Here is a 25,749-nt window from a genome sequence, read left to right on the forward strand (position 1 = left end):
GAGGAGGCGGTGGTTGCCCGCCCAGCCCAGGACCGCCCCGCCCAGCCCAGAAACGGCGCCCTCCTAGGTCCCCTCAGAAGCGCCGCGGCCAGCCCCGCCTCCCCGGTCCCGCCCCTCCGCCCCGCGAGCCCCCGCCAGTCAGGCGGGGAGGTGCTGGCACCACCCTGGGCGGTGGGCTGGGGGCGAGGCCCAGCTGTCGCGTCGCGGGGCCGCCCCGCCCCGCCCCTCCTTGCCCTTTGCCCGGCCCCCGCGCTCGGCCAATCGGGCGGCGCCCTGTTGGCTGTGTCCGGCGTCCAACAGCGCGGTCCAAGATGGCGGCGCGCGCGCAGCGGGGTGGCCTGGCGGCGGCCCTCCTTGCCGGTACCCTGCTCGCCTTCGGCAGCCTGCCGCTCGCCCATGGGCAGGCGACGGAAGGCTCGGCGGCAGCTCCGCCGCACCGCCGCTTTGAGTACAAGTTCAGCTTCAAGGGGCCGCACCTGGTGCAGGCGGATGGGACCGTGCCGTTCTGGGTGCATACGGGCAGTAAGTGCTGAGCGAGGGGCGGTGGCGGAGCGCGACCGGGGCCGGGCCGGGCCGCGCCATGTTCCCGCCGTGCAGGCAGCTGTGGCCGACCCCGCGGGGGGCACGTAATCTTTGTTGTTTGGGGAAGGGTGCGGGAGGGAGCTACCGCAGGCCGTGGCCGGGGAGCTGAGGGGCACGGTGAAGATGGCGGGGGCCGGCGGGACCAGTCAGCCTTGGTTGGGTACCCGGGGCCCGCCACGGCGTCGGGCGAAAGCGGCTGGAGCTCTTGTGGCCTGCAGCCGCCGAAAGGGAGGCAAGCCGGCCTCGCCGCCCCCGTTGTCCCCTGTCCCCTGCGCCCTCTGCCTCCCTCGGCAGAGCCCTGCCGCGGGCCCTGCGTCCGTGCCTCCAGGCTCTGCGGCCCTGGCCTGCGGGTTTCCACGTAGCTCCAAAGGGACGGAGGAGATACTGTGGTAATGGTAAAATGTCTGCGAATCCTCCTCGGTTTCTTTGACATGCGATTCGAAGTCACCTATGACCTTTCTTGTGATGTGGTAGCACCGTTGCTGTGAGGAGTTGACTCAAGAGCATATGAAACTCTTTGTGAAGTGATGATGTGTCACTGTTGGCCAAGATGAAAGTCGCCCTCACGCTTGTGCGTTGTACGTGAGGCAAGCTGCTGATACTTCTGTATGGCTGGAAATTTCTGTTGAATCTCATAATATAAAAGCTTGAAATGGATATTGTGCCTTGGCAAATATGATTCTATTGAGTGTGGTTCATGCAGTTTATGTATCCTCTGCAGTATGGGTTAAGTATTTGACTGTACTCAAAAAGGCATCTAGTCTTCCAGAAGTCTCCCCTCCTTGTAAAATGTATTGATATTTACTGTACATAAGGTTCTACCTTAGTAGAGTGTCTCTGCAGTAACTTCTGCTGGATTTTTACTTTTTTGACAAACTTTAGTTTCTTTTGCTTAATTCATGAGTGTTAATTTTTGACTTACTTGACGTTATGCTACAAGTGACATGAAGGAAACTGTCTATAAATGAGATTTCTTAAGCAGATAATCACAAAAAAAGTTTTTTAGTACAAGTGAATGAATTGACCTCTCTAAACGTGTGCCTATTATTATTCTTCTAAACTATTAAAACAGAAAACTAGAACATCTGTTTCAAAGAGCAAAAAAGAAATCTGTGATATGTGAGATACAGCAGAAAGCTAAACCTGATTTTTAAAAATTAGTTTAATAGTAGCCTAACTGCAAGACCAATGTTCTGCTTGAGTTGTGTGTTGTGGTCCCAAGTGGAAGGTGGCTGAGTCTTCTGCAAAGGAGTAGTAACCAAGTTGTTGAAAGTAGATGTGTGGGGGCTTGGGGTTTTTTTTGGGTTTTTTTTTTCTTCCCCTCTCAAGTGGTTGAGTACTCCATTGAAAAGTTATTTTGAAAACCGTTGTCTAGTTGAGGATACCAGAAGATTTTGTGAATTTAGAGGACTTGTTAATTGGCTAGTTAAGCACTTGCAATACTTTTGTACATTCAGTGTTGGTTCCTTTCTTTTCTAGATGCCATACCAAGTGCAGATCAGATTCGTATAACAACATCTTTGAAAAGCCAAAGAGGATCAGTGTGGACAAAAACCAAGTCAATATTTGAGTATTGGGAAGTCGAAGTGACCTTTCGAGTTACAGGAAGAGGCCGTATTGGAGCTGATGGATTGGTATTAAGAATTTGATCTAACTGGAAAAAACCAGGCATGCTTTAAATAGCGGATCTTGACTTATGGCTCTTAATTGCTTTCTGTAATAGGCAATCTGGTTTACAGAAGAGCAAGGCTTGGAAGGTCCTGTTTTTGGGGCAGCTGATAAATGGAATGGTGTTGGAATTTTCTTTGATTCCTTTGACAATGATGGAAAGGTTAGTCGGACACAAACTCTTCTAGCAAAGATTATAAATTAATTTTCTGCCTGTTCTGTACATATAACTTTGTGAAAAAAAAAAAATAGGATGTTGTTTTCCTACTTTCCCCTCATCACTTCAAAGGGATAAATGAAAACAGTCAAGTTTCTCTTACAGATGTTTTTACTGGACTTCTTCACGCTTTTTTTTAAGCTTGAAAGTCAAAGCATAGCACATAATGAATCTCCACTGAACTTTGTTTCATGTGTTTAGGTGTGCAGTGAAAATGGCATGTACATGTTTACAAGCTGAAATTTGGAATGTCCATGTACAATTTGAAATGTTGATAGATCTGAAGGTGTGTGCTTTGGAAGAGGCATATTGTACCAAAATATGACACTGCGAAGCAAACACTTCTATGTCTCTCTTCAAAGATGCTCTTTTTCTTGCAACAAGTCTGCCTTGAGTAGTTCAGCAGCAAAAATTCTGTAGCAGATGGGAGTGACAGTTGCTGTTTTCTGCTCCAGAACGATCCTGGGAAACTTTAACAATATGTAGTAGGTCTGCTTTGCTTCTTTTGCTTTTCCTGCCCTACTTTGGCTTGCTTTTAGATATATTATTGTAGGTGTAGAATGTTTGTGGGTTTTTTTCCTGCAGATGGCTTTTGATATACAACAAACTTAATCATATATGAAAGTAGAAAGACTGAAGGTGAAATTTATGTTTCTGATCTTCAAAGACAAGACATAGAGTATTGTTCAACTTATCAGGAGTTTTTAAGTTCTTTTTTTTCTGACTTCCGGCATGAATGTGGACACTGGCATAGTTTAGCTGGCTGAAGGTGCCATCTACCAAAGATTACAAACAACACTGTTTGCCGGAACTTTGATAGCTCTGGGGCTCTGGTCGTGACAGGTTTAGTCAGTGTGGTGTGAAACCCTTTTTTCAGAAAGTGATGATGTGTCACTTCTAGTCAAAACAAAAGTCTTCATCATGTCTGTGTTGGTGTGATATGTCTTAAATACTGGAGTTTGGAAGACTTTTTTTTAATTACAACCTGTTACTTTCCTCAGTCCCAGTATGGAGAAGTTCTTGGTGCTGTTTTAGTGTGTTCACTGGAAGATGTTTAGTGCTGTAACTGGTTCTCAGTCTAATATGCTAGCATCCAGAAGTAGACTTCATCTAGTACTATCAACTCAAAGCACCGTTATTATGCTTATTATATGGTTCTGATGCTGATTTGAAAACTGCAAAGCCTTTTTTCTCTTCCTTCTAAGGCTGTAGGTTATACTACAGTTGAATTTTTATTTCTCGTAGTAGTGACCAGAGCTTTTTAAAAAGGCAGATATCATTTCATAGCTCTGACACCTGAAATTGTAAGAATCACACTAAATGTTACAAGAGTTCACAGCCCATCTTTCCTGTGACCTTTGGAGGGAAAAAGTTGAGAAGTTATTGCCCACTATCTTTCAAGTTCTTGTATGTGTTTGCATCCAGACAAGGTCCCTAGCAGAAATTGGACTGCCCATCGACTGTTAGCATTGAATACTTTTGTTAGTAGCTCTCTATGCTCTTAAGTAGAGTAGACTTAGGTTGCATTCATGAGTGCTTTGAAGTTGAACTTGTTTGTATACGCTTTGTGCAGAGTATCTGCACGTATGCTATGAACTAAATCAATATTAGTGTGTAAAACTGAAATAAACAATAAGATGATGACATTAAAGTATTCCAGTGGTACTGAGCAGGTAATACTGGTGTTGAAGCAATTAAGCTAACCAAACTCCATTGCTGAGAAGTAGAAACACTGGTGTATTTCTGTATGCTGGTGTAGTGTTCTGTTGTCACAATCTGTGTGATGAAGGAAAAAAAACAGATAGTTTGGTTGTAGTGTTTTTTTGAATACAAAGGACCACCCTACCCCACCACTGTAAATTGAGAGGGCTTTATTTCTTGAATTCTTGAAATCTGAGTCTTGTTGTCTTAAGAGCTGGTAATCTGTCTAGTGGGATAGTGTATTCCTTTATGTCATGGTTTAACCCTAGTAAGCATCTAAGCATCACACAGCTGCTTGCTTACTCCCCCCCGTTGGGGTGGAGGAGAGAATCAGAAGGGTAAAAGTGAGAAAACTTACGGGTTGAGATAAAGACAGTTTAATACATAAAGCAAAAGCTGCATGCTCAAGCAAAGCAAAACAAGGAATTCATTCACTGCTTCCCATCAGCAGGCAGGTGTTCAGTCATCTCCAGGAAAGCAGGGCTCCGTCATGCCTAACAGTGACTTGGGAAAACAAATGCCGTAACTCTGAATGTCCATTCCTCCTACCCCAGCTTTTATTGCTGAGCATGATTCCATATGATCTGGGATGTCCTTTGGTCAGCTGGGGTCAGCTGTCCCCTCCCAACTTATGCACTGGTGGTGTGAGAAGCAGGGGAGGCCTCGAGGCTGTGTGAGCAGTGACTAAAACGTCACTGTTATCAACACTGTTTTCATCATAAATCCAACATGTAGCCCCATGCAAGCTACTATGAAGAAATTTAACTCTAGCCCACCCAAAACCAGTACACTTTAGGAGATGGTGAAGGGGGAAGGAAGATTAACTCTGAAATCTTGTTTTGTTCTTGTGAAAACTGGAGGTCACTTCGTTAACTCCTGGTGACAAACAATAGCACTGTAAATCCATTCTGCCGTTATCATTTTAGCTTGTTCTCATCCTCTAGCAACTTAAATAACTGGGGATGTGTTCAACACTTTGTTTAGTCTCTGGCAGACTGTGGCAAGGTCAGTAGTATGTCGACATAGTATCTGGATGTTTTTCCCAGTGTTATGAAGCCAAAATTGTATGTATTAAGTCATCTAATAGTTTTAAGATCTGTGTCTTCACTACATATAAATTTTTCCTACCTGTGGCTTTCATGTTTTTGTATTTGTGAAATGATGGTAATTGGTAGTATATCCAGGAACCTAACTGGTGTAGTTTTTTTCACCACTGACTATGTGAAGAATGTAGCGGTCTCTTGCAAAGCATGCATCATGACATAGTGCTGCTCAATCATTTTGCTGATGTAATCCTGAACTACAGGAAGAATAAAAACATCTCTGGGGTATCTGTAGTATAATGACCTTAGGTACTTCATTGTAGAAATCTGTCAGTGATGTTACTTACGTTTTACTTCCAATTAAACTATTCCATTTGTTTGCTATTTCTTTTTCTAGAAAAACAATCCCGGAGTGATTGTTGTAGGCAACAATGGAAAACTTCTGTATGACCATCAGAAGTAAGTTTATTTTCTGTGTTAATGAATGTTTGCTTTTCAGTGATGAAATGTTGCGTGAAACTCTTTGAGAAACATAAAGGTTTCTTTCATATGAAACTTTTGTTTCCTTTACGTTTGAATTTTTCTATTTGTTAAAACACTGTTTTGGCAGTAACAGCAGAGAAATTGGCAACTGATGGATATTTAAATGGCATATGTCCTTTAGGATGGGTGAACTTGGATAAATGGAGGTACAGATTCTTACCTTTTCATTGTGTATGAATATCTTCCACAAGCAGCTAATAAGTGACAAAAGTGACTAACTGAAAGCCAGTTGCCTGTTACTAAATTAATTAGTTTAATTTTGATTTCTGACTGTTTATTGTCAACAGCACAATTGACAACTTTTTGGATTCTCTGGTGGGAGGGGCGTCTAGCTTAGTTGGTGCAGTCTGGCCTATAGCTTATTTCTATCTCAGTTCACAGGTGTGGGAATATATATTAGAAGCAAATGGATTTCCCCATTACCGCATTCTACCTATATTGTGTCCTGTGTAAAGCTGCTAGTAATGTTGATCCCAGACTTCAGAAAAGCTCAGTGCAGTTGTGGGACAGCTTTTGAAAAACTTGGATATTGAAAACTGTCATGGTATTGCTTAGTGATACATTGATGCTTTTTTGTCTTAGCTGATAAATCATAAGATATAGTTTTATGCAAGTTGTCTTCTTGCATAGTGATGGTTCCACACAAGCATTGGCATCCTGTCAGAGGGACTTTCGTAACAAGCCCTATCCTGTTCGAGTAAAGATAACGTACTACCAAAAAACATTGACTGTAAGTACTCTGAAATAACATAATTACTCATCTTTCTCAGATGTTTAAGCGTGAGATTGTGGCAATTATTTGAAAACCCAAAGAGCTCATATGTTAATTCCAATATTCTTGAGAATGTGCAGCTCGGTAGCAGAAGTTGGAAGGAGGTGCGGTATATTCAAATGCTAGACAAGTTCTTTTAGCTGCATTAGTGCATCTGTAGTTTCCTGAGCTGACTCAGCAGGTATCGCTGATTTTTCTGATGTTACTTAGGAGTCAGTCGTGGTAACATACTTGTATGTGCTCAGACCCTTCTGTTGCTGTTGACTTGTCTCTAGAGGTGTCCCAATGCCAGCATCTGTTTGCTAGCTTCTGAGTGGTTGAGTAGCTCCTTAACTTGAATGGTATTTCTCAGGCTGATCTGAGAGCTGCCGAGGGTTTTGTAGCTGGTTGTGAGAGGTTCTTGAAACGTGACAAAAAAACCGAAGCTCATTCTTTGGCAGTCGATTTAAATTTGCTACTTGAGGCTTCCCACCTCCAAGAAATAGTAGGGCTTTGAAGACTAAAGAAGATAGAAAAGCACTGGTATAAGGGAGTCTTCAAGGCTTCTTAAATGCTATTGAGATGACTCTGAATTCCTTCTAGATAAGGAGAGAAAGATACTAATGTGGTGCTGGGTTGTGACAGCTATGAAGTATGTGTTCTGCGGCTTCTGATTTCTTCTGAAAAGGTGCTATTTGTAGGTATTAGCCATAAAACACACAGCTGTCATTTTGTAGTAAAAGTTTCTCTAAAAGTAAACATGAATGCACCTAAAAGAGGGTGGACCTTGTACTGTGTTGTAATGGTAAAACCTATTTGTTACTCTTGAATGAAAATTAAATTTCAGACTCCAAGGCTGCTCTCTTTCTGAATGTGCCTGGTCCCCGAAGCCTTATCTAGGAACTCCTCTGGCCCAAATGTTGCTGCTATCCTTAGCAGTTCTGCAAATGCATTCGTGGAGGAAGAGAGAATATTTTTAAGCTTAGAATCGACTTAAGATTAGTACAGGAAGACTCTTCTAGATCAGAACAAAAGTTTTTGTTGCCCAGAACCTTACTGAGATCTATACTTTTGACAGACTGGCCTTTAACCATCCCTGAGTCAGGGATTTCTTGAACCAGAGCTGATACTATTATGCCACGATCAGTTTTAGAGTAGAATAATTCGATTTGGAAGAAACCTACAACAATTGTCTAGTCCAACTGCCTGACCACTTCAGGGCCGACAGAATGTTAAAACATATTATTAAGGGCATTGTCCAAATGTGTCTTAAATACTGACAGACTTGGGGCATCAACCACCTCTCCAGGAAGCCTGTTCCAGTGTTTGACCACCCCTTCTGCAAAGAAATGCTTCCTGATGTCTGGTGTAAACCTCCCCTGGTGCAGCTTGGAACTGCTCCCATACATCCTGTCCCTGGGTGCCAGGGAGCAGAGATCGGCCCCTCCCTCCTCAGGAAGCTGTGGAGAGCAACGAGGTCACCCCTCGGCCTCCTTTTCCCCAGACTAGACAAACCCAGAGTCCTCAGCTGCTCCTCACAGGACATGCGTTCCAGCCCTGTCATCAGCTTTGTTGCCAGTCTGTGCATTCAAACACACATTCAGGTACCTTAACATCCTCTTTAAAATTGTGGGGCCTGCAGTACTCAAGGTGAGGCTGCACCAACACTAAATACAGTGGGATAATTGCCTCTCTTGACCATCTGGTTGTACTCTGTTTAATGCACCCCAGGGTGCAGTTTGCCCTCTTGGCTGCCAGGGCACACGGCTGACTCCTGTTGAGCCTGCTGCCAACCAGCACCCCTAGATGGCTTTCTGCACAGCTGCTCCCCAGCCACCCCTCTCCCAGTTTATACACGTGTCTGGTGTTACATCATCCCAGGTGCAGAATCCAGCGTTTGTTCTTGTTAAATTTAATGCCATTGAGGATTGCCTAATGCTCCAATCTAGATCCTTCTGCAAGGCTGCTTGCTCCTTGAGTCAACAGCACCTCCCAGTTTAGTATTGTCAGCAAACTTACTAAGGGTGCATTCAACTCCTGCATCCAGATTATTGATAAAAATGTTGAACAGCACTGGCCCTAGGATTGAGCTCTGAAGAACACTGCTGGTGACCGTTCACCAGCCAGCTGTAGCCCCATTCGCTGCAGCCCTTTGAGCCCTGCCGCTAGGCCAGTTCTTCACCCAGTGCACCATGAACCTGCTTATCTCACAGTTGGACAACTTGTCCAGAAGGGTACTGTGAGGGACAGTATCAAAAGCTTTACTGAAATCCTGAACTACATCTACAACCTTCCCTTCGTCTACTAGGTGGGTGACCTTATCAGAGTATATCAAATTAGTTAGGACTTTCCCTTTGTGAACCCATGTTGCCTGTACCTGATGATTGATTTGTTGTTTAGATGCCTTTCAATAGTACCCAGTATGATCTTCTCCATAATATTTCCAGGCACTGAGGTTAGACTAACAGGTCCGTAGCTTCCTGGGTCTTCCCTCATGCCCTTCTGGTAAATTGGAATAATGTTGGCTAGCTTCCAGTCGGTGGGAACCTCCTCAGACTCCCAAGGCCTTGGGTAGATGTTTGAGAGGGGTCCTGATGTAATGTCCGCTAGTTCTCTCATTACTCTGGGATGGATCCCATCCAACCCCATGGGCTTATGAACATTCAGCTGATACAACTGGTCCCTTAAAATTTCAGTGTCCACAAATGGGAAGTCGCTGCTCCCGCAGCTGTGGTCCTTCAACTCAGATGACTGGGTAGCCCAAGGTCTATCAATATTAGTACAGACTAAGGCAAAAAAATAATGCTTATGTCTCTTCTTCACCTTTATTTGTCAGGTGACTGTCTTCAACAAGTGTTGGTCCAGTGTCATTAACATACTTTAAAAAGCCTTTCTTGTTGTCTGACATAACACTGGCTGGTTTCAGCTCTTGTTGAGCTTTGCCCTTTTGTGTGTTATCCCTGCGTATGCAAACCACAACTCTGTGAAGCTTCCTGTGAAGCCTGACCTTGCTTGCAGAGATCATACAATTTCTTTTTCCTCTTGAGTTCCAAGAGGAGTTCCCTGTTCAGCCAAGCTGGTTGTCTGCCCCACCAGCTTGACCTTCAACACAGTGGGATTGCCTGCTCCTGTGCAAGGCTCTTAAAAAACCAAACCAAAACAAAGACCCAAAAAGTGGTTCCTAAAAGCCAACCAACACTCATGGACCCCTCCCTAAGCCCTCAAAAGCAGATTCTCAGGGAGCACTGGTAACTAGCTCCCTGAGTAGCTTAAAATATGCTCCCTTGAAATCCAGGGTAACAACTCTGCTGACCTTTTTTTTTTTTTTCTCACTACACCAAAAATTTTTCAATCTACCATTTTGCAATCACTATGGCCAAAACAGCCACCTACCATCACACCTCCTAGGAGTCCTCCTCTATTCACAGGCAAGTCTAGGAGGGCATCCTTCTTGGTTGACTCACTGAGTACTCATGACAAGACATTCTAAATCTTCATGAATTTCCCAGACGTTCTTACCACAGCGTTATGGTATTCCCAGTTCATGTCTGGGAAGTTGAAATCTCCCGTAAAGACAACAACTGTTGATCCAGAGATTTCTCCTAGTTGCCTATAGAATAACTCATCAGTGCTATCATCCTGGCTGGGTGATCAATAGTGGATTCCCACAATGACATCTGCTTTGTTTTCCATCCCCCTAATCCTCACCCAGAGGCTCTCAACCGCATAATCTCTAACTGTAAGGCCTGTATGGTCAAACCTGTCCGTTATGTAATGTGACAGACACTACCTCACCTGCCCTGCCTATCCCTCCTGAACAGCCTATAGTCTTCCATCCCAGCACTTCAGCTGTGGGACTCATTTCAGCAAGCCTCACTAATACCAATGTCATCATAGCTCTGGGAATGGACCAATGCTTTCTGTTTGTCTTGGTTTTTTCATATGCTGTGTGTGTTGGTGTACAGGCATTTCTGATGTGCTCCTAAACCCTCGGTGCTCCCTGGAACAGCGTAAATGCTCTCGTTGGCACCCTCAGGCAGTGCTGTGCCATCCCTTGGCTTACCTTTATCTCCCCTGATGGTATCCCGTTCCCCCATGTGTTCCCTTGCATGCACTAATTTGTCCTGCTGCTTCTTATAACTGAAATGAATACATTTTTGTATGTGTCTGAATTATATGTGGTATGTCCTCTTAGGTGATGAATAGAAAGTGTTGAATTTTATTCATGCCGAACTTTGAATTGGGCCTTTCTTCCCCCTTTTTAAAATAGAAAGCTTATGCATTTTCTTTGTAGAAAGGGTCATTAGTAAAAGAAATAGCTTTTGGTTTCTAGATTCAGCTGCAGAATTACCCTATAAACTGTATTTGCTACCGTTCCTGGAAACTGACAAAGCAGTTAACACAAATAGATTTATGTGGTAAAAATTGTAAGTGTTTATACTTTTAGGTATTAATTAACAATGGCTTTACTCCGGATAAAGAAGACTATGAATTTTGTGCGAAAGTGGAAGATATGGTGTTGCCACCACAAGGATATTTTGGAATATCTGCAGCAACAGGGGGACTTGCAGGTAGCAAATGTTAAAAATTCTGGCAAGCGGTGTGGAGGTGTTTTACTGCTAGTGTTGATCCATTATACCAATTTTTGACCATGATGATGTAGTTAATCTTCTCCCATTCCCAAATTGCCGATATGCTTAGGCCTTTCCTGGCTAGAGCAGAAGGGCCTTCAGTTTGTCCTGACAAAGACATTGTGCAGTCTCATTCCCCACTGCATAAACTCTTGGGAGGACTTTGGGAGGTTGCTATTGCCTGAAGATCCTTTGCAAGTGCAAGGTTGACTTGGGAAGTGCCGGGATTTGTAATGTGTAGCAGCAGCAGCAGTTAACAGTGGGGTTTTGTTTTCTTTCTTGAATACAGATGATCATGATGTCCTGTCTTTTCTGACCTTCCAGTTGACTGAGCCTGGGAAGGAAGTAGTAAGCATCGTTATGCATAATTAGTAAAATATGTTATTCTGTCTGTTTTATATGTAGCATCAGATTTTGGCATTTCCTCTGAAGTAATACCTGACAACGCTGTTTCAGGGTTTTGGCGTGTAGCTGTGCTGTCATCTGTTTTAGAAAAATAAGACTGTAATGTTTCGGTAATATTTTAATTAACGTTTTCAAGACCAGAATTCTTGAAGCAACACTGAATCAACAAAAATCCTGATGTTATATCAAAACATGCAGAGAAAACAAACTAAAAAGTACACTTTGTTTGGAAAGTGGACAGATAATCTGTTCTTACTTTCAACTTCCAATACTTCTAGACCACTTCTGTACTGCTAAATAGTATCTATACTTGTAAACTTGATTACTTTTTAGTCGCGAAAGTACGCATGTATCAGGAAGAAGCTATGGGTCTCTATAGGAATGTCTGTTTTTTCGCTTCAACTTAATATCTTGATGGGCTCTACTAATTGTGTTATGTCTTCAAAATTGAAATCTGAACAGCCTTGCTGGAGAATAAGTTATACAGGAGTGCTGGTGAACATAAAAAAATTAAATCTCTCCCCCTTCCCTTTGATAATGTTTTAAAGCCAACACCAGATGCAGAAATTCCTCAAAAAGATAAAGAGAAGTATCAAGAAGAGTTTGAACACTTTCAACAAGAATTGGATAAAAAGAAAGAAGAATTTCAAAAGGAACATCCTGATGTGCAAGGACAGCCAGGCAAGTTATTTAAGTGATTTTTCAGTTGTCAAGGAAAACGTTTGCTTACTGGGGTAATCAGAACTAGGGCCTGATACTCTGAGTGATCTTAATAACATCAGTAGGAGCTTAGTTACTTTCCTAAAGATCTTTCATCTTTTGTTTGTAAAGTGTTTTCTGAAATATGAAGTCCCTTTTGTCATGCCTGGTTTGAGAACAAAACAACCAGCCGGAAACATGGAAATTATGAGCATCTGTATGGAACAGTGGAAGGGAGAGAAGGTCATGCATCCCTCTGTAAAGTGACGATTAAGGAAGCATGGCCTTTTTGGTTATTTGAAAATACTTGAAAAGGTCATCTTTGTGGTCTGTTTCTGCACAATCATACCACTTCCCCCCCCCGTTTTATGGATGGTTGTTAAAGATGGGCTAGTGGATGTACTGGAACATGTGCTTGCTTGGATAAGCTTTTTAATGCTTGCCTGACATTGGACGTGTTGAGTTCTGTCAATATCAGCACCACAGCATTAGCAGGCATTCAGTGTTGGTATTTGGTTTGGCTAATAACCAAATTTCCAGCTTGATGTTGTTGAAAACTGTGGCCTTTATTTTTGCATTTTAAGCCACTGATAAGAAATTTAAGTTTGGCTGGGTAAGGCAGAATTGCCCATTCCGATATTGATACCACGTATCTGCAGCTCTCAGCAAGCATTGGTTTAAAGATATTTCAGAATGAACAGCATTTTTCCATTGATTTCAGGTGATATTTAATTTAGCAAAATTATAATAATGTCTCTTGCCTGCTTCTGAGTGTTTAGCCAAAGTGCTTTGACTTTGGTTGTTCTGCCATGGAACTTGGTAAGGGTTTTGTTTGCTTGCTTGGGTCGTTTTGGTTTTGGTTGGGGTTTTTGTGGTTGTTTTTTTTGTTTGTGTGGTGTTTTTTTTTAGAGCTGGGCAAAAAAGAATCTGCTTATTTTAATATAATGGAAGTCAGTCTATTTCTTAATTTTGTGGATTGAATTAGCTGTATTTGAATGCACGCGTGTCAGGAATGTACTTTAGGCATCTAGACCTGAACTTTCAGGTTGTCATCTCTTTTTGCACAGCGATAAGTTACAACCGTTCTAAAGGTCCTACACCACTTTAGCTTCATCTGTGTCTTTGAAATATTGTCCAGCCTTCCATTGGTAAGAAATAATAATCTTTTTGCCACAAAGTCTTTCAGACTTTGGTCTTTCTGATGTTGTTAAAGCTGTAGAGGAACTCACTCAAAACACGCAGCCGCTTCTCTGTTTCAAGCTACTTCTTAAAGCTTACTTTTTCTGAATAGTAGCTGTTACTCAATACCTGCAAATCTCTTCCGAAGTATTTATTGATGGTAATACAATGCTAGCTTATGCAAAATTAGCTGCCTCCTAATAATAACAGTATCCTGTTTCCATTTTATGTTGCACATTACCCAAGTTTTGAAATAGGAACTTTAAGATAGAGTCTGGGTTTAAATGCGTGGTTATCTCCGTTCGGTCATCCTGATTCCATTTGGGTGTTCTTTTCCATGGCAATCATGATTAACACTAAATATATCAAATTATGGGAAAAAAGTATATCCCTGTAGTAATTTTAAGGGTGCAAGAAAACTTATCCAATGCAACTTACGAGGAATGCATGTAAGAACTACCTGTGCTTTTTTTCTTATCAGCGGATGATCTTTTTGAAACTGTAAGTGATCGTGAACTGAGGCAAATCTTCGAGGGGCAGAATCGAATTCATCTTGAAATCAAACAGCTTAATAGGCAATTGGACATGATTCTGGATGAGCAGAGGAGATACGTCTCTGCAGTCACAGATGAGATAGCTAAAAGAGGAGCTGGTTTTCCAGGTCAACAAGGACAGGTAAATAAATCTAAAAAAAGATAGAGAGATATATATATACACACACGCACCATGATTGATAGCCTAATTTCAGCAGCATGATTGATTTGCTTTTTCCAAGATATGTTGATCTTTTTTTCCACCACCACCCCCCCGCCAGGTTTCCCAGCAAGAGATTGAGACAGTTGTGAAAACTCAAGAAGAGGTCATTAGACAAGTAAATGAAATAAGGTAAATGCTTTCTAAATATTAAGGCTGTATTTTGAATTTTATATTTTCCACCTTTTAAATCCTATTATTATTTCAGTAAAAGAATATTGACGAACTTGAAATTTCTCTGTGTCATTTCCTAAGTGATGACTCTCTGCATGTGTTTAATTTCTACAATAAAGTAAGTTCATGTTGCTAGTGTGGCCAAGCCCCCTAATTTGCCTCTATTTTTATAAAGAGGTTCCACTTCAACAGGTAAGTCCAGTCCCTCTAAAATAAAATTGATTTCTGCAAATGTGATAACCTCCTACCTCATGGAAATTTGTTGCTCTGAGTTTGGAGTATTGACAACAACATGAGCATAAATGCCTTTGATTTATAGTTAGTGAACCTAAAAAAAAAAAGTATATTGGAGTATCTTGTTAATATACTCGGTCTACTCCTGATACAAAGATTATATGAGTTTATTATGTATTAATAAAATGTATAATGTTATATTCACGCAATATTATATGAGATATATTTGAGGCTTTTTTCGTGTAAACAACCTATAAAGTGGTGCCTATAAAGGCATGAAAGTAATTCTGAGAAATAGTTCTATACAAATGAAAATGTCTGTGCATGTAATGAGTTGTTCAGATTTATTGCTTATTCTCCTAATTACTATTTTTGGGGTTATTTTTTAAGTGGTTCACTTCAATATAGGGAAGAAACCCAAAGATGAAATACATGTCTAGTTTTGCTATGACTGTTTAAAGCTCATATACTGGTTATTGCTCTGTAGTGGTCTGTTAGTGTTACTGATAGTATATCACAAAAAGCAATTGTAGTTTTATGTAACGTCTCTCAGAATTCCAGTGTGTACAAGCCTTGGAGAGGCCTCTTTTTTCTCTTCCTCATTTTTCCTTAATTTCCACTGTAGATTAACCTTTTTTATCAGTAGGAGTAGGGCTAGGCCTTGGGAGGGTATTGCTTCTTGATAGCGTTTGAAACAAGAGCCAGAACTGGAAAAAATATTTAGTGTTCACTTTTGGTCTTAACTCTGGAAAATAAGCAGACAAAAAGTGGGGTTTCCACAGTCCTGCACCTGTGAAGGAGTAACTCCATCAGTATACCTGGGGGACAGAGCAGCTGGAAAGCGGTTTTGCAGAAAAGGACTTGAGAATCCTGTTGGACATTGGATGGGAATACACCCTTACAGGAAAGACCACTAGCGTCATCCCAGGCTGTGTTATGCAGAGCATTGCCAGTGGCTTGAGGGAAGTTAATATCCCTCTCTATTCAGTACTGGTGATACTGCATCTGGAGGTACGTCAAGTGAAGGATTGTGAAAATGATAAAAGGGTTGGAGCATTTGTTGTACAAGGAGAGGCTAAGGGAGCTAGGGTTGTATAGCCTGGAAAAAAAGGCTTGTGGGTATCTTATCAATGGCTATAAATACCTGGTTTTGTAGGGGTGAGTGTGATAAAGGGAGAGCTGGACTTTTCTCACTGGTACCCAGTGACAGAATGAAGGCCAATGGCCACAAGCTGGAATACAGGAAATTCTATGTAGACATAAGAAAAGAAACTGGAGAGAGTAGTTGAACCCTGGAATAGGTTAGGTGCCCAGGAAGGTTTTGCAGTCTCCATCCTTGGAGATACTGGGAACCCAACTGTGACTAAAAATTCCTTGGTTGGTTAGGTGCTAAGACATATTGTCATATAGCACTTCAGGGGAGGGAAAAAAAAAAGGAATGGGGGAAAAAAGCATTCTAATATTAAATTGCTGTGACTTACATTGCATAATGAAGAACAGAAATGTGTTGGGTTTTTTTCATGTGCCAATGTATTGTGTAGACCACTTCAGTAATCTTGTCCCCATTTCTTGTAGGTTAGAGAAAAATGGGAAAATGTTTTTAAACTCTACTTTGATGGACATGCCTGTTTGTTCTTTACACATGGTCTGCTTGCTCTTACTTAAAGAATACTTCCATTATTCTAAGGGTGTAAATGTTTTGTGGTCTAACTTTTATTTACTGTGTGAAAACCAGCCCTGTCAACTGATACATCAGTGTCTTTTGTAGCAAAAGATAATCACATTAAAGGAGACTCTAACAGTTACAGACCTGGTTTTTTTGCCTGGGTCAATTCAGTTGTGTGGCAATCTTGGGTAACTTACTGGAATCTAACTCTACTACATTAAGACTCCTAGGGTGGTTTTGTTGGTTGGTTGGTTGGTTTGGTTTTTTGTCAGAGGACTTTCTGCCAGTTAAGTTTCTCAGGAAACTTCTATATCTGCAGGACATTTGCAAGTTCCCATGTGATTAATAATTTTACTCTTTAAGATGCAGTTTTTAAAATCAGTTGAGAGGTATGCTGTACCTTTTCAAACTACACTACTAAATGAAGTAAAAAAATCTTATCTCGAAGGTGCTATATGGCTAAAAAGGGTTTGAGAAAATTCCGATGTTTGACAGGGATGTCTGAGTGCTCCTTCTAAGATGTTTTACAACTGCTGTCTTTAGCAGGAATGTCCTTAAGTTGATGTAACCCTTCATTTATAGTAGTTAAAACATTCCTGTTACCTTGGGCTTAAAAAAGAAGGGGGAAAGGCAATTCCTACAACTTGATGTAGTGTATAAGCAGTTGCAGTCTTTTTCCTGTATTAGTTCAAGGGCAGCTCTTGTGATTTATTTAAGTAGGTCAGTCTTTTGTAGGATAAAGATTAGAGTGCTTCCATTTTTGCACTTGTTCTTCCATGAAAGCTTTTATGTTAATATTCTTGACAAATCTTTATACCTTGCAAGCAAATTAGATTTTCTTGTTAACATTGGCAGTCTGCCCTTTTAGTGACTACTTATTAGGTACGAGACTGCGTAACATCATCTTAGTATTTTTCTTAGATTAAAGAAATGCTTTATGTATAGATAGAAATGAACAGCCCGCTGTTGCATTGCTGGTCATCCCGGAGGAAAAGGACTTACTAAGTAATTTTCTTGTCAAGATTTGTGGATTTCTTAATCATCTGATTATAGAAGAATCTTGCATGTTCATACAATAGAAGCTATCAACATGGTATTGTTCGTGCAAAAGTAAATGTAAATTAAATTTGATACAGACCATGTCTATTTAGGGAAGTTATTTTGATTTAACAAACAGTGGATCAGTCTGGGGGAAGGTGGGTGTGCAGTTTTCCATTAATTACCAAGGGATGGTGGTATTAGGAGGGGGAGGAACAAAATGAGTGTCACAGTTGTGTTCTAGTACTGAAAATAGTGGGGCAAGGTAACGTGATGGATGTGGATAGACAGATTTACTATCAGCATTTATCAGGCAGTGGTCATGATGGTGGTTGCATGGGTTTGCATGGGTTATTTTTTTTAAAAAAAAAATCTTCCAGTGAAAAATTTACTTCTAAAATAGGTTATTATTTTTTAAAAAAAAAAAATCTTCCAGTGAAAAATTTACTTCTAAAATAGGTTATTATAACACTACTTCAAAGTACAGGTAAATATTAATCAATTTACTTTAAATAATCTAGACAGTGACAATACAGAAATATAAAATCATCTCTGGATAATGTATATGCTAATTTAAGTTGGGATAGATGGGGGTTGTTTTGGGGGTTTTTTTTGCATTTATTTTGTATGTATATGTTCCAAACCAGAAATGTAGGAGAGAGAAAGTGAGAACTTCTTTGATTAGTTTTGTTTGCAGTGGCTTACAGGAGCAAACAGCTGGTTTTTGGTGACTCCTCTTGATAACTTTGCAATATTAAAAATGACCTTACTGAGGTAAATGTTGAGAGTTTTGCAGAAAACCATGGCCAGTTCCATCTGGCCTAGAGTGCAGTACATTATCTGGAATAATCAGAAATGTAACTGGAAAGCGATTGATCTTCTAACATGTGCTGGAAGTGTGATTGAGCTTTTATAAAGATGACAGGAAAGGGTCAATTTTTTGATGTTGTTGCTGAAAGGGAAAAGAATTTTTTTTATTATGTGGGAAGTATGCAGAATGTTGGTAGTCTCATATGTTAAGTTGATTTGTGTGTTAAAGTGATGTTTTTAAGAAAAACTGGTAGTCTCCAGTTTGAAGAAAAGTATATTGTTAATCCAGCACTTAGTAGGGGCTGTAATTACTAAATGCACCTTTGTTAAAGTGGTGTATCTGCAACTTGATATAAAGGTGTAAATTAATTTAGTGTGTGGGTTTGACTTAGTATGTAGCTGCTTCAAGTAGTTTAAACATGCTGTATAGTTCTTATAATGGAGCGAAAGCTGCCGTAACGCTGGTAGTGTATCCATGCTTGCAATTTTTACTTCTGGAGAGTTGTCATAGTGCCTTTGAATAGATATGTACCTTCCTAGTTTTCTCTTTTCTCCTGTTTTTTAAATTTTATTTTTAGTTCTGTGGTTCTTTTGAAATTTAATGGCACGAAGAGCAACTGATGAAAAGCTAGGGTGGGCAACAACTTTATGAAGATTATTTGTTGTAAACATTTAAGTTTTGATGCTTAGCTTGCCATTTTCACAATGAATAGGAGGCATTTAAAAATCAGTAATATAATTTTGCATAACACTTGCAACTATGATTATATGCTGTTGCCAGTTTGCTCAATGAATAGTATTCAAGCAAGGTTTTTGTTTAGTTTTTTCTTACGTGAAAGTTACAGTTGAAAGAGTTCAAGGCCAGGTTGGGTGGGGCTTTGAGCAACCTGGTCTAGTGGAAGGTGTCCCTGCCCACAGCAGGAGGGTTGGATCAGATGATCTTTAAAGGTGTCTTCCAACCCAAACCATCCTATGATACTATGATAAATTGCTGACCACTGTACAAAGATTTAGGACTTTACCTTGAAGGCATCTAAGTAAGCTCTTGTCTGAAAAAAATGTGAAGTTTTAAGTAAATTAAAAAGAAATCCAAAGACATACATTTTTATTGTTCTGTTAATAATGATGAGATTAACATTCACATGATGAATATTTTAGCTGTAGAATAATCCTCTTTGAAACTGAAAAGAGACATCGCAGTAGTGGAAAATTATGTAAACATATTGATTAGAGATTAAGTATTTTTCTCTCATTGACTGTTTTACCTCAAACAGAATTAGTTATGGAACCTCAACTTTTTACAGATTTAATTTGATTTGTTGTAGAAGCAAAATGAATTCACATGAAGACAATATTAAGTTTTATGACAATGCATATGGGAAATGAGTTTCTTGTATAAATGATAATCATGAAACAAGGATGTATACAAATCTTTTCTTATCCCTAAAGCCTCTTCTTTATTTTTATTTCTTACATGACTGCTTTTATTTATTTATTTTTGAATGGCTTTTGGTTTTCTTCAAAGATTGCATTAACCTCTGCTTATTCTAAAGCCTTGGCAAAAGCCTCAGATAAAACACTTGTTTCAGACTTCATCAGTCAAGCAAAGCACATGTCTGGGAATAGAATATTTGCCAGATCTTGTTTTCAGTGTGACTTTGGGAGACTGTGCACTGTACGAATTGAAACTGTCTGTTGAATTAAATATTCTTAAAAACTGTAGTTTGATTAAGGGATTATTTCTTGATGGCAATTCTTGGAAGCTAGAAAAAATGTCTTCTGCCTTTTGGGGCAACTATGCATTTCAAATTAATTTTAGTGGACTAAAAGGTGTCCAGAGTAACTGCTGTTTGTAGAAAAGCTGTTCTGTGATGAAAGATGTTTTGTTGTTTGTCTTGTTTCAGGAATTCTGTGACTGATACTCTGAGGTTGATCAGTGGATCTCAACATCCTAGCTCTGCTGCAGGAGTCTATGAAACAACTCAGCACTTCAATGACATCAAAGAACACCTTCATGTAGTAAAGAGGGACATTGAGCATTTAGTACAACGAAATATGGTAATTTGTGTGTTGGTAGTGTAAAGCATGGCTGTAATGCTTCTTTATTTGGCTGCTAGTGGAAAAACTAGGATGAGCCAGCATGCAATTTACGGAGCAATTAATCCTTCATTAAGCTGCTTCACTAAAACCCTATTGCCTTGACCAAACCGCATGATCTGTATCTTGATGAGAAGTTTTGCACAAAGAGCATGATTTTTAGTCTAATTTCCTGTGGAAACAAGGTCAAGCAACTAGGTTTTCTGGGTGCTTTTTTTGTGTTTGTCCCCCTACTTAACAGCTCTATATAGAGGAGATTCTCTGTTGCTTCTGTACAAAACGGAGAGCTTTAATCAGGGGAAACTCAGGCACAGGCTCCGCTTAAGGTCTCTTAGTGTGAAAGATGACTGCATTTGCATTCAGGAGCACCTTAGTCTAGCCTAGGTAGCAATTAAGCTGAATTAGTTTATGATCCCGTAGAAGGTTGTTGATTTCTGGGTTAATTTACCAAAGATTTATTCTTTCCCCTATAAGCCTCAAATTAATCAGTCAGTTTATCTGAGAAACATAAAGGGGAAAGTGAGACAGGGAATAGGATCATGATTTTTTCATAGCGTAACTTCTGTCAGTGTTTTCTGCTTGTGTTCTGATTTTTAGATCATGTTGCAAAGACCTTGCTTGTTTTGTTTCTTACATATAACAGTCTTTTGATGGCGTGTCTTGTTTGCTCTTTTCTCAAATACTGTTTTTTTCGGTTTTTAGCCATCTAGTGAGAAATCAAAGTGCCCAGACTTGCCACCGTTTCCATCTTGCTTATCTACAATGCACTTCTTCATATTTGTAGCAGTGCAAACAGTGTTATTCATCGGTTATATCATGTATAGGTAAGTATGTTTTTCTTTAAAGGCAACAGGGCAGATTATTTTAGAACTTCTGACTGGAAATGCAATTCCAGTTATGACTATGTTAATCTTCTTTAAAACAAGCAGTCATTCAGATTGGAAGAGACCTTGGGAGGTCTCTAGTTCAGCCTTCTGCTCAGAGTGGGGTCGACACTGAATTCAGACCAGGTCGCTTAGTGTTTAGACAGGTCAGGTCTTAAAAACCTCCAAGAATGGAAAATTTACCGCTGTTACAGACCCCACTGGAAACATGTAATTATGGTAATGAAGTTTTTTTTATTCTCTCCATGCCCCCATGGTACATCTAGTGGGAACCTGCCCTCTTTCAGTTTCACTGTTGTGTCTTACAATGTGCAACTCTGTAAAGAAACTGCCCCTGACTCCTCAATAACATCTTGTGGGTATTGGAAAGCTGCTGTTGGACCGCTTGAAGCCTTCTTTTGTCCAGGATGAACAAGCCCAGTTCCCTCTCTCTTCTCTTGAGGCATGTGCTTCAGCTCTTGACCACCATCCTTGTGTGCTTTGCTGGACTTACTGAAGTTTATTAATAATCTTAACAAAATCTCATGTGATTTTTTTTTTTTCCTATGTGTATCTAAAAGCTACTTATCCGACCTTAGAAATTCCTCAGTGAACTTTTTTTATGGTACATATCCCTTCATCCCTCTCCTACATATGATATTGATAATGTATGGACTTCTTCCCCCTTGCTCCTAAACAAATTGGGATGTTTTCTCTGTTCTCTTCTTCCTCTTTGTAATGTCATAATGTTCAAATTAAATTTGTGTTGATGGAAAGGAAGACCTATTGAGAGTAAGGATTTACTTGCTTGGTAGTCTTCCCTCCTGCTTCTCACACACACTAATCAGGATCAGGAGTAGGGACCAAAATAGCTGCATTGCCCTTCGAAGAGAAAATGCTGTTTGCTACCCCTATGGAAGGATAACTGGTATTAGGATGAGACCAGTGCTACTGATAGACACACAATAAAAGTATGTGCTGTTTCTCTACAAAGTGGAGAGAGTGCGTTTCTTATTATGTCGTGTTTTGCCATCAGTTGGAAAGATGGCTTCCAAGACAAATGAGGAGCTGGTTCCCTCCAGTTCTTTTTGATGCCCTTGTCATTCTAACATTTGTGTGTGGTTGATCCACAGTATCTGTATCCACTAAGAAAAGAAATACGTTCTGTGACAGAGCGAGAAGGAAATCCCATTTCAAGTAAATTCTTTCACTGCTTAGTTGCATGTGTCTCCTTTTCTATAATGATATTTACACCAATCAGATACTGAGAGCTTTAGAAAGTTTTAGTTTAAGTATTTTAAAAACCAGTTCATATGTTCTTCCACAGCTTGTGGCTGCTGTCCAGACTGTTTTGTTTCCTTCTGTGTCTGATGCAAAATTGGAACTATAGTGATGCTACCAATGTCTTTGTAAATAGAAAAAATTAAAGCCTGTTTTTATCATATGACACATATTTTATTTCCTTAAGTCTCTGACAAGGAATGGAATTGTTTAATCCCAAAATAAAGAAAATATTTATTTATTTAAACCAGTTAGCTAGTTTTATACTGTAAGTACTTAATGAATTCTCTTCTGCTTTTTCTTTCAGGAATCAACAAGAAGCAGCAGCCAAAAAGTTCTTTTGATGACCTGTTCCTTTTGTGTGTACATAACAGCAGTATGTATGCACAGAAAATTACACACTTCTGCAAATGAGGGAAATTTTAGTGTTTGATATATTTCAATATTATAAATTATTGCATTTTGTTAACTAAAATGAGTTCCCATTTAAACTGTTAATGCTAAAGTTAAAAACAGACTGGGGAGCAGTGCAGCAAATGCTAGATAGGGGAAGACTGCAGACCCTATTGAAGTCTATGCTTTCAGCAAACTTTCTCATGAATACTGGAAGGCAAATGCTCTTCTTTTGTTAAGATTCCAGAGGAGGGAATTGAAACACCCAGGTTTGGCGGCTGTTCATAATGAGAATTGCAGATGGGTGATTTGTGTGGAAAGCTTGCCACTGAGTGTCCCGACATCAGTTTAAAAAAAACAAAGGCAAGCAGACAAACAAAACCCCAAACAACTGCTTTTCTCTATCCTTTTTTTTTTTTTTGGGTGGGGAGGTGGGGTGGGGTGTAAAAATTAGTTCTAACATTTAATTTCTTTACCACTTGGATTTAACAGTTTAAAAATTTAGTTAATTCTAACTCTTCATGAAATATAGATTTAAGCACTTTTTAATATGTGGACACAAAGACAGGCCTTTAACAGTCTGACTGTTGATACCTGATATAGAGAACAAGCTATACAGAACAAGCAAATAAAAACTTATCTCCTTATTGTGGGTTTTGGTTTTAGGCAGCGAGGGAAAACATGATAAAGTAGTTTCTTCAGGTTTCAAGTCTGTCTGTAATTTTGTTTGTAGATCTTTGGAACTTTTTCAGCACAGATATCATTGCTTTATACCTCTTCAAATCTGATTTTATTAAGGGTGTGTTTAGTATATGAATATGGCTTTACTTTTATAAAGCTGTCTTGTCTTTCGTGTATCAAATACAGATGCTTTGATTTAAATCTTGACATGGCAAGTATTCTAAACTGCAGATATTGAGTGTTAACCCATTTCTTGACAAGCTGTTTCTTCAGACATGTTTGTTAATCCAGCAGCTATTGTAGAACCACTTTTGTGTGTCAATTCTGCTATAATACCAAAAGCATAAGACTGAACACTTGTTTTTGATACTGCTTGTCAGGTGAACATTTGCGTCAGGAAGGAAACAAAGCAGATATCCCAGATTAGGAATGTGAAGTGACCTTATTTTGCCTTGTTTACATATCTGTGGTAACTTTGTCCTTGAGTTCTTTGTATGTAGAATTAGAAAAGGGGGGTTTGCGTTTTTTTTTTTCCTTTTTTTTTAGATTCTATAAAATACACAAATGTGTTAGGATATTTCATTTTTAAATATTAACTTTTGCAGACTCAGACAAACAGATTATTGGGAATCTAGCGTACTACTACTGCATTCCTACAGTCTACTCCCTTGGAGTTCAACACATGCTGCCAAATTCGCTGTAATGAAGAACACTTCAGTATTGTGCCTGTCAGTTTGGAGAAATGATAAATCTATGCAATATATTTTGTTACTCAAAATACAGTGTCCAAAAATGTATGCCTGTGCTATACCAATAAAACGATACTACCTGCACACCTATTTACATAGCTACAGTATGTAGTATACTGTAAATGGTATAGCTTTATAGATCAATTTCTAAATTTGAGAAGATTTTGCTCTACTAATTGGAGAAACTACCGCCTCACGCTAATCTTGCTGGATAGACAGTGTAAATCAATGAAAAACTCTTCATATAAACCAGAATAATGCATAGGATTTTATACATTCAGTTCGTTCAACACCAGCAAATATTTACAGGTGCCTTGAGCCTAAGCTGTTACAACCCTGACTCTTCTAACTAAACTTAATATATTTTCTTAAATTGTTCTGAAAATGTACGGTTGTTTCTTTCAATTGCAAGCCTTCCTGCATCAGTGCAACATCTAAACAGAACTCCCTCTCTCACAGCAGGCTTTGCAAGACCCTTTATACAGAAAGGCTAGCAATTGTATTTTGAGAAGTAGGTGCATATATATGTGTAACGAGGAACAGCTCTCATGTATCAATTGGAGGAAACCTGTATTATTTGTTACTGTGAATTCATCCAAAAGTAACTTTGTCTTAAAGCTAGAGCAGCCCATGCTTCTGTCTTTTGTTAGAAAGACGAGAAGGCTGGGGATGGTGTCTAGGGGAAAGCTTTAACCTACAATTGTATCTTCAGTATGAGGCTCAGCTTCTGTGTGTATGCTGCTAATAGATCTGACATACCTCCCATGTGCAACTAGGAAACGTTTGTATTAGGGATCAGAAGGTCTAATGCGTAACATCCAAAAAGTGATAACTTTTGCTTCATGCTTCATTTCACAGTCGTCTCTCCTTGGAACTTCCCATAACTGTCTCGTCACTCACTGGATCAAAGGACTGCTCCCAGTTGCCCAGCTCAAATTTTGTCCTGTCTGTTCTTCAAGTGATAACAACAAATTTGGACTTAAATAATATTTGTCAGTCAATGTAGCCTCCTGTTACGTCTGGCTACTAGAATTTTCTTTCAACACTGATAGCGTGATTGTTTCTTATCATGTAAGATTTCAGGACTAGGAGGAGAAGACACTTTGGAATCCAATTTGAAAATACGGGGGAGAACAGGTCTAAATTGTATTTGAAGTGTGGATGATAAGTAGCAAATACTTGGCAGTGATAAGAGAATCTCACTGTACTGGTCAGGGTATATAAAATACACGGTCACACCTGATTCATTCAAAAGTAAAATTCACAATATGGTTTGTAAATTACCCAACTTCCCATTTGAAGAAAATCTGACATTTATCAATGCATCAATTACTGTAACACGGAAGACTGTCTACTGTTGTGGGTTTTTAAAATTCAAACAGCTGACATTTTCGTATGTTTGTTTCTGACTAATGTGAATTGACACTTGGAGTTCAGAGATAACCTTATTTGAATAAAGATGCATATTTTTAGTAAGCCTTTTTCTTTTGATTTGGGACACGCCAGTGAAATCCAAGCAAGTGTATTTGAAGCACTCCTTATCCTCTGCTGTTCAGAGAGTTTGAATGCGTTGAGATCTGGGTTCACTCCT

At 39.7% G+C, this 25,749-nt stretch overlaps 1 protein-coding gene across 2 annotated transcripts; it reads left to right on the forward strand.

The window, feature by feature from the left end:
- Positions 1–257: 257 nt before the first annotated feature.
- On the forward strand, positions 258–25,634 carry LMAN1 (lectin, mannose binding 1). Of its 2 annotated transcripts, none has more exons than XM_064438813.1 (14): positions 258–522; positions 2,062–2,216; positions 2,306–2,413; positions 5,609–5,670; positions 6,385–6,484; positions 10,953–11,076; positions 11,426–11,484; positions 12,090–12,222; positions 13,901–14,094; positions 14,234–14,304; positions 19,999–20,152; positions 20,894–21,015; positions 22,643–22,711; positions 24,015–25,634. In XM_064438813.1, exons 1-13 carry the CDS (start codon positions 312–314, stop codon positions 22,677–22,679), a joined length of 1,530 nt encoding a protein of 509 aa, XP_064294883.1. In that variant the 5' UTR covers positions 258–311; the 3' UTR covers positions 22,680–22,711; positions 24,015–25,634. The 2 variants fall into 2 exon arrangements, with proteins under 2 accessions (XP_064294883.1, XP_064294882.1); XM_064438812.1 differs by having other exon boundaries at positions 259–522; positions 25,017–25,634.
- The last annotated feature ends 115 nt before the right edge of the window (positions 25,635–25,749 follow it).

The sequence above is a fragment of the Phalacrocorax carbo genome, chromosome Z, assembly GCF_963921805.1.
Source record: "Phalacrocorax carbo chromosome Z, bPhaCar2.1, whole genome shotgun sequence".
Classification (NCBI taxonomy): Eukaryota; Metazoa; Chordata; class Aves; order Suliformes; family Phalacrocoracidae; genus Phalacrocorax; species Phalacrocorax carbo.

What these genes read in the sequence shown, in the direction of transcription:
- LMAN1 (XM_064438813.1), top strand. Translation starts at nt 312, where the DNA reads ATGGCGGCGCGCGCGCAGCGGGGTGGCCTGGCGGCGGCCCTCCTTGCC. An exon ending in CCTTTGACAATGATGGAAAG is followed by an intron (nt 2,414 to 5,608) that starts GTTAGTCGGACA and finishes TTCTTTTTCTAG; the next exon opens with AAAAACAATCCCGGAGTGAT. An exon ending in TTCCAGGTCAACAAGGACAG is followed by an intron (nt 14,095 to 14,233) that starts GTAAATAAATCT and finishes CCCCCCCGCCAG; the next exon opens with GTTTCCCAGCAAGAGATTGA.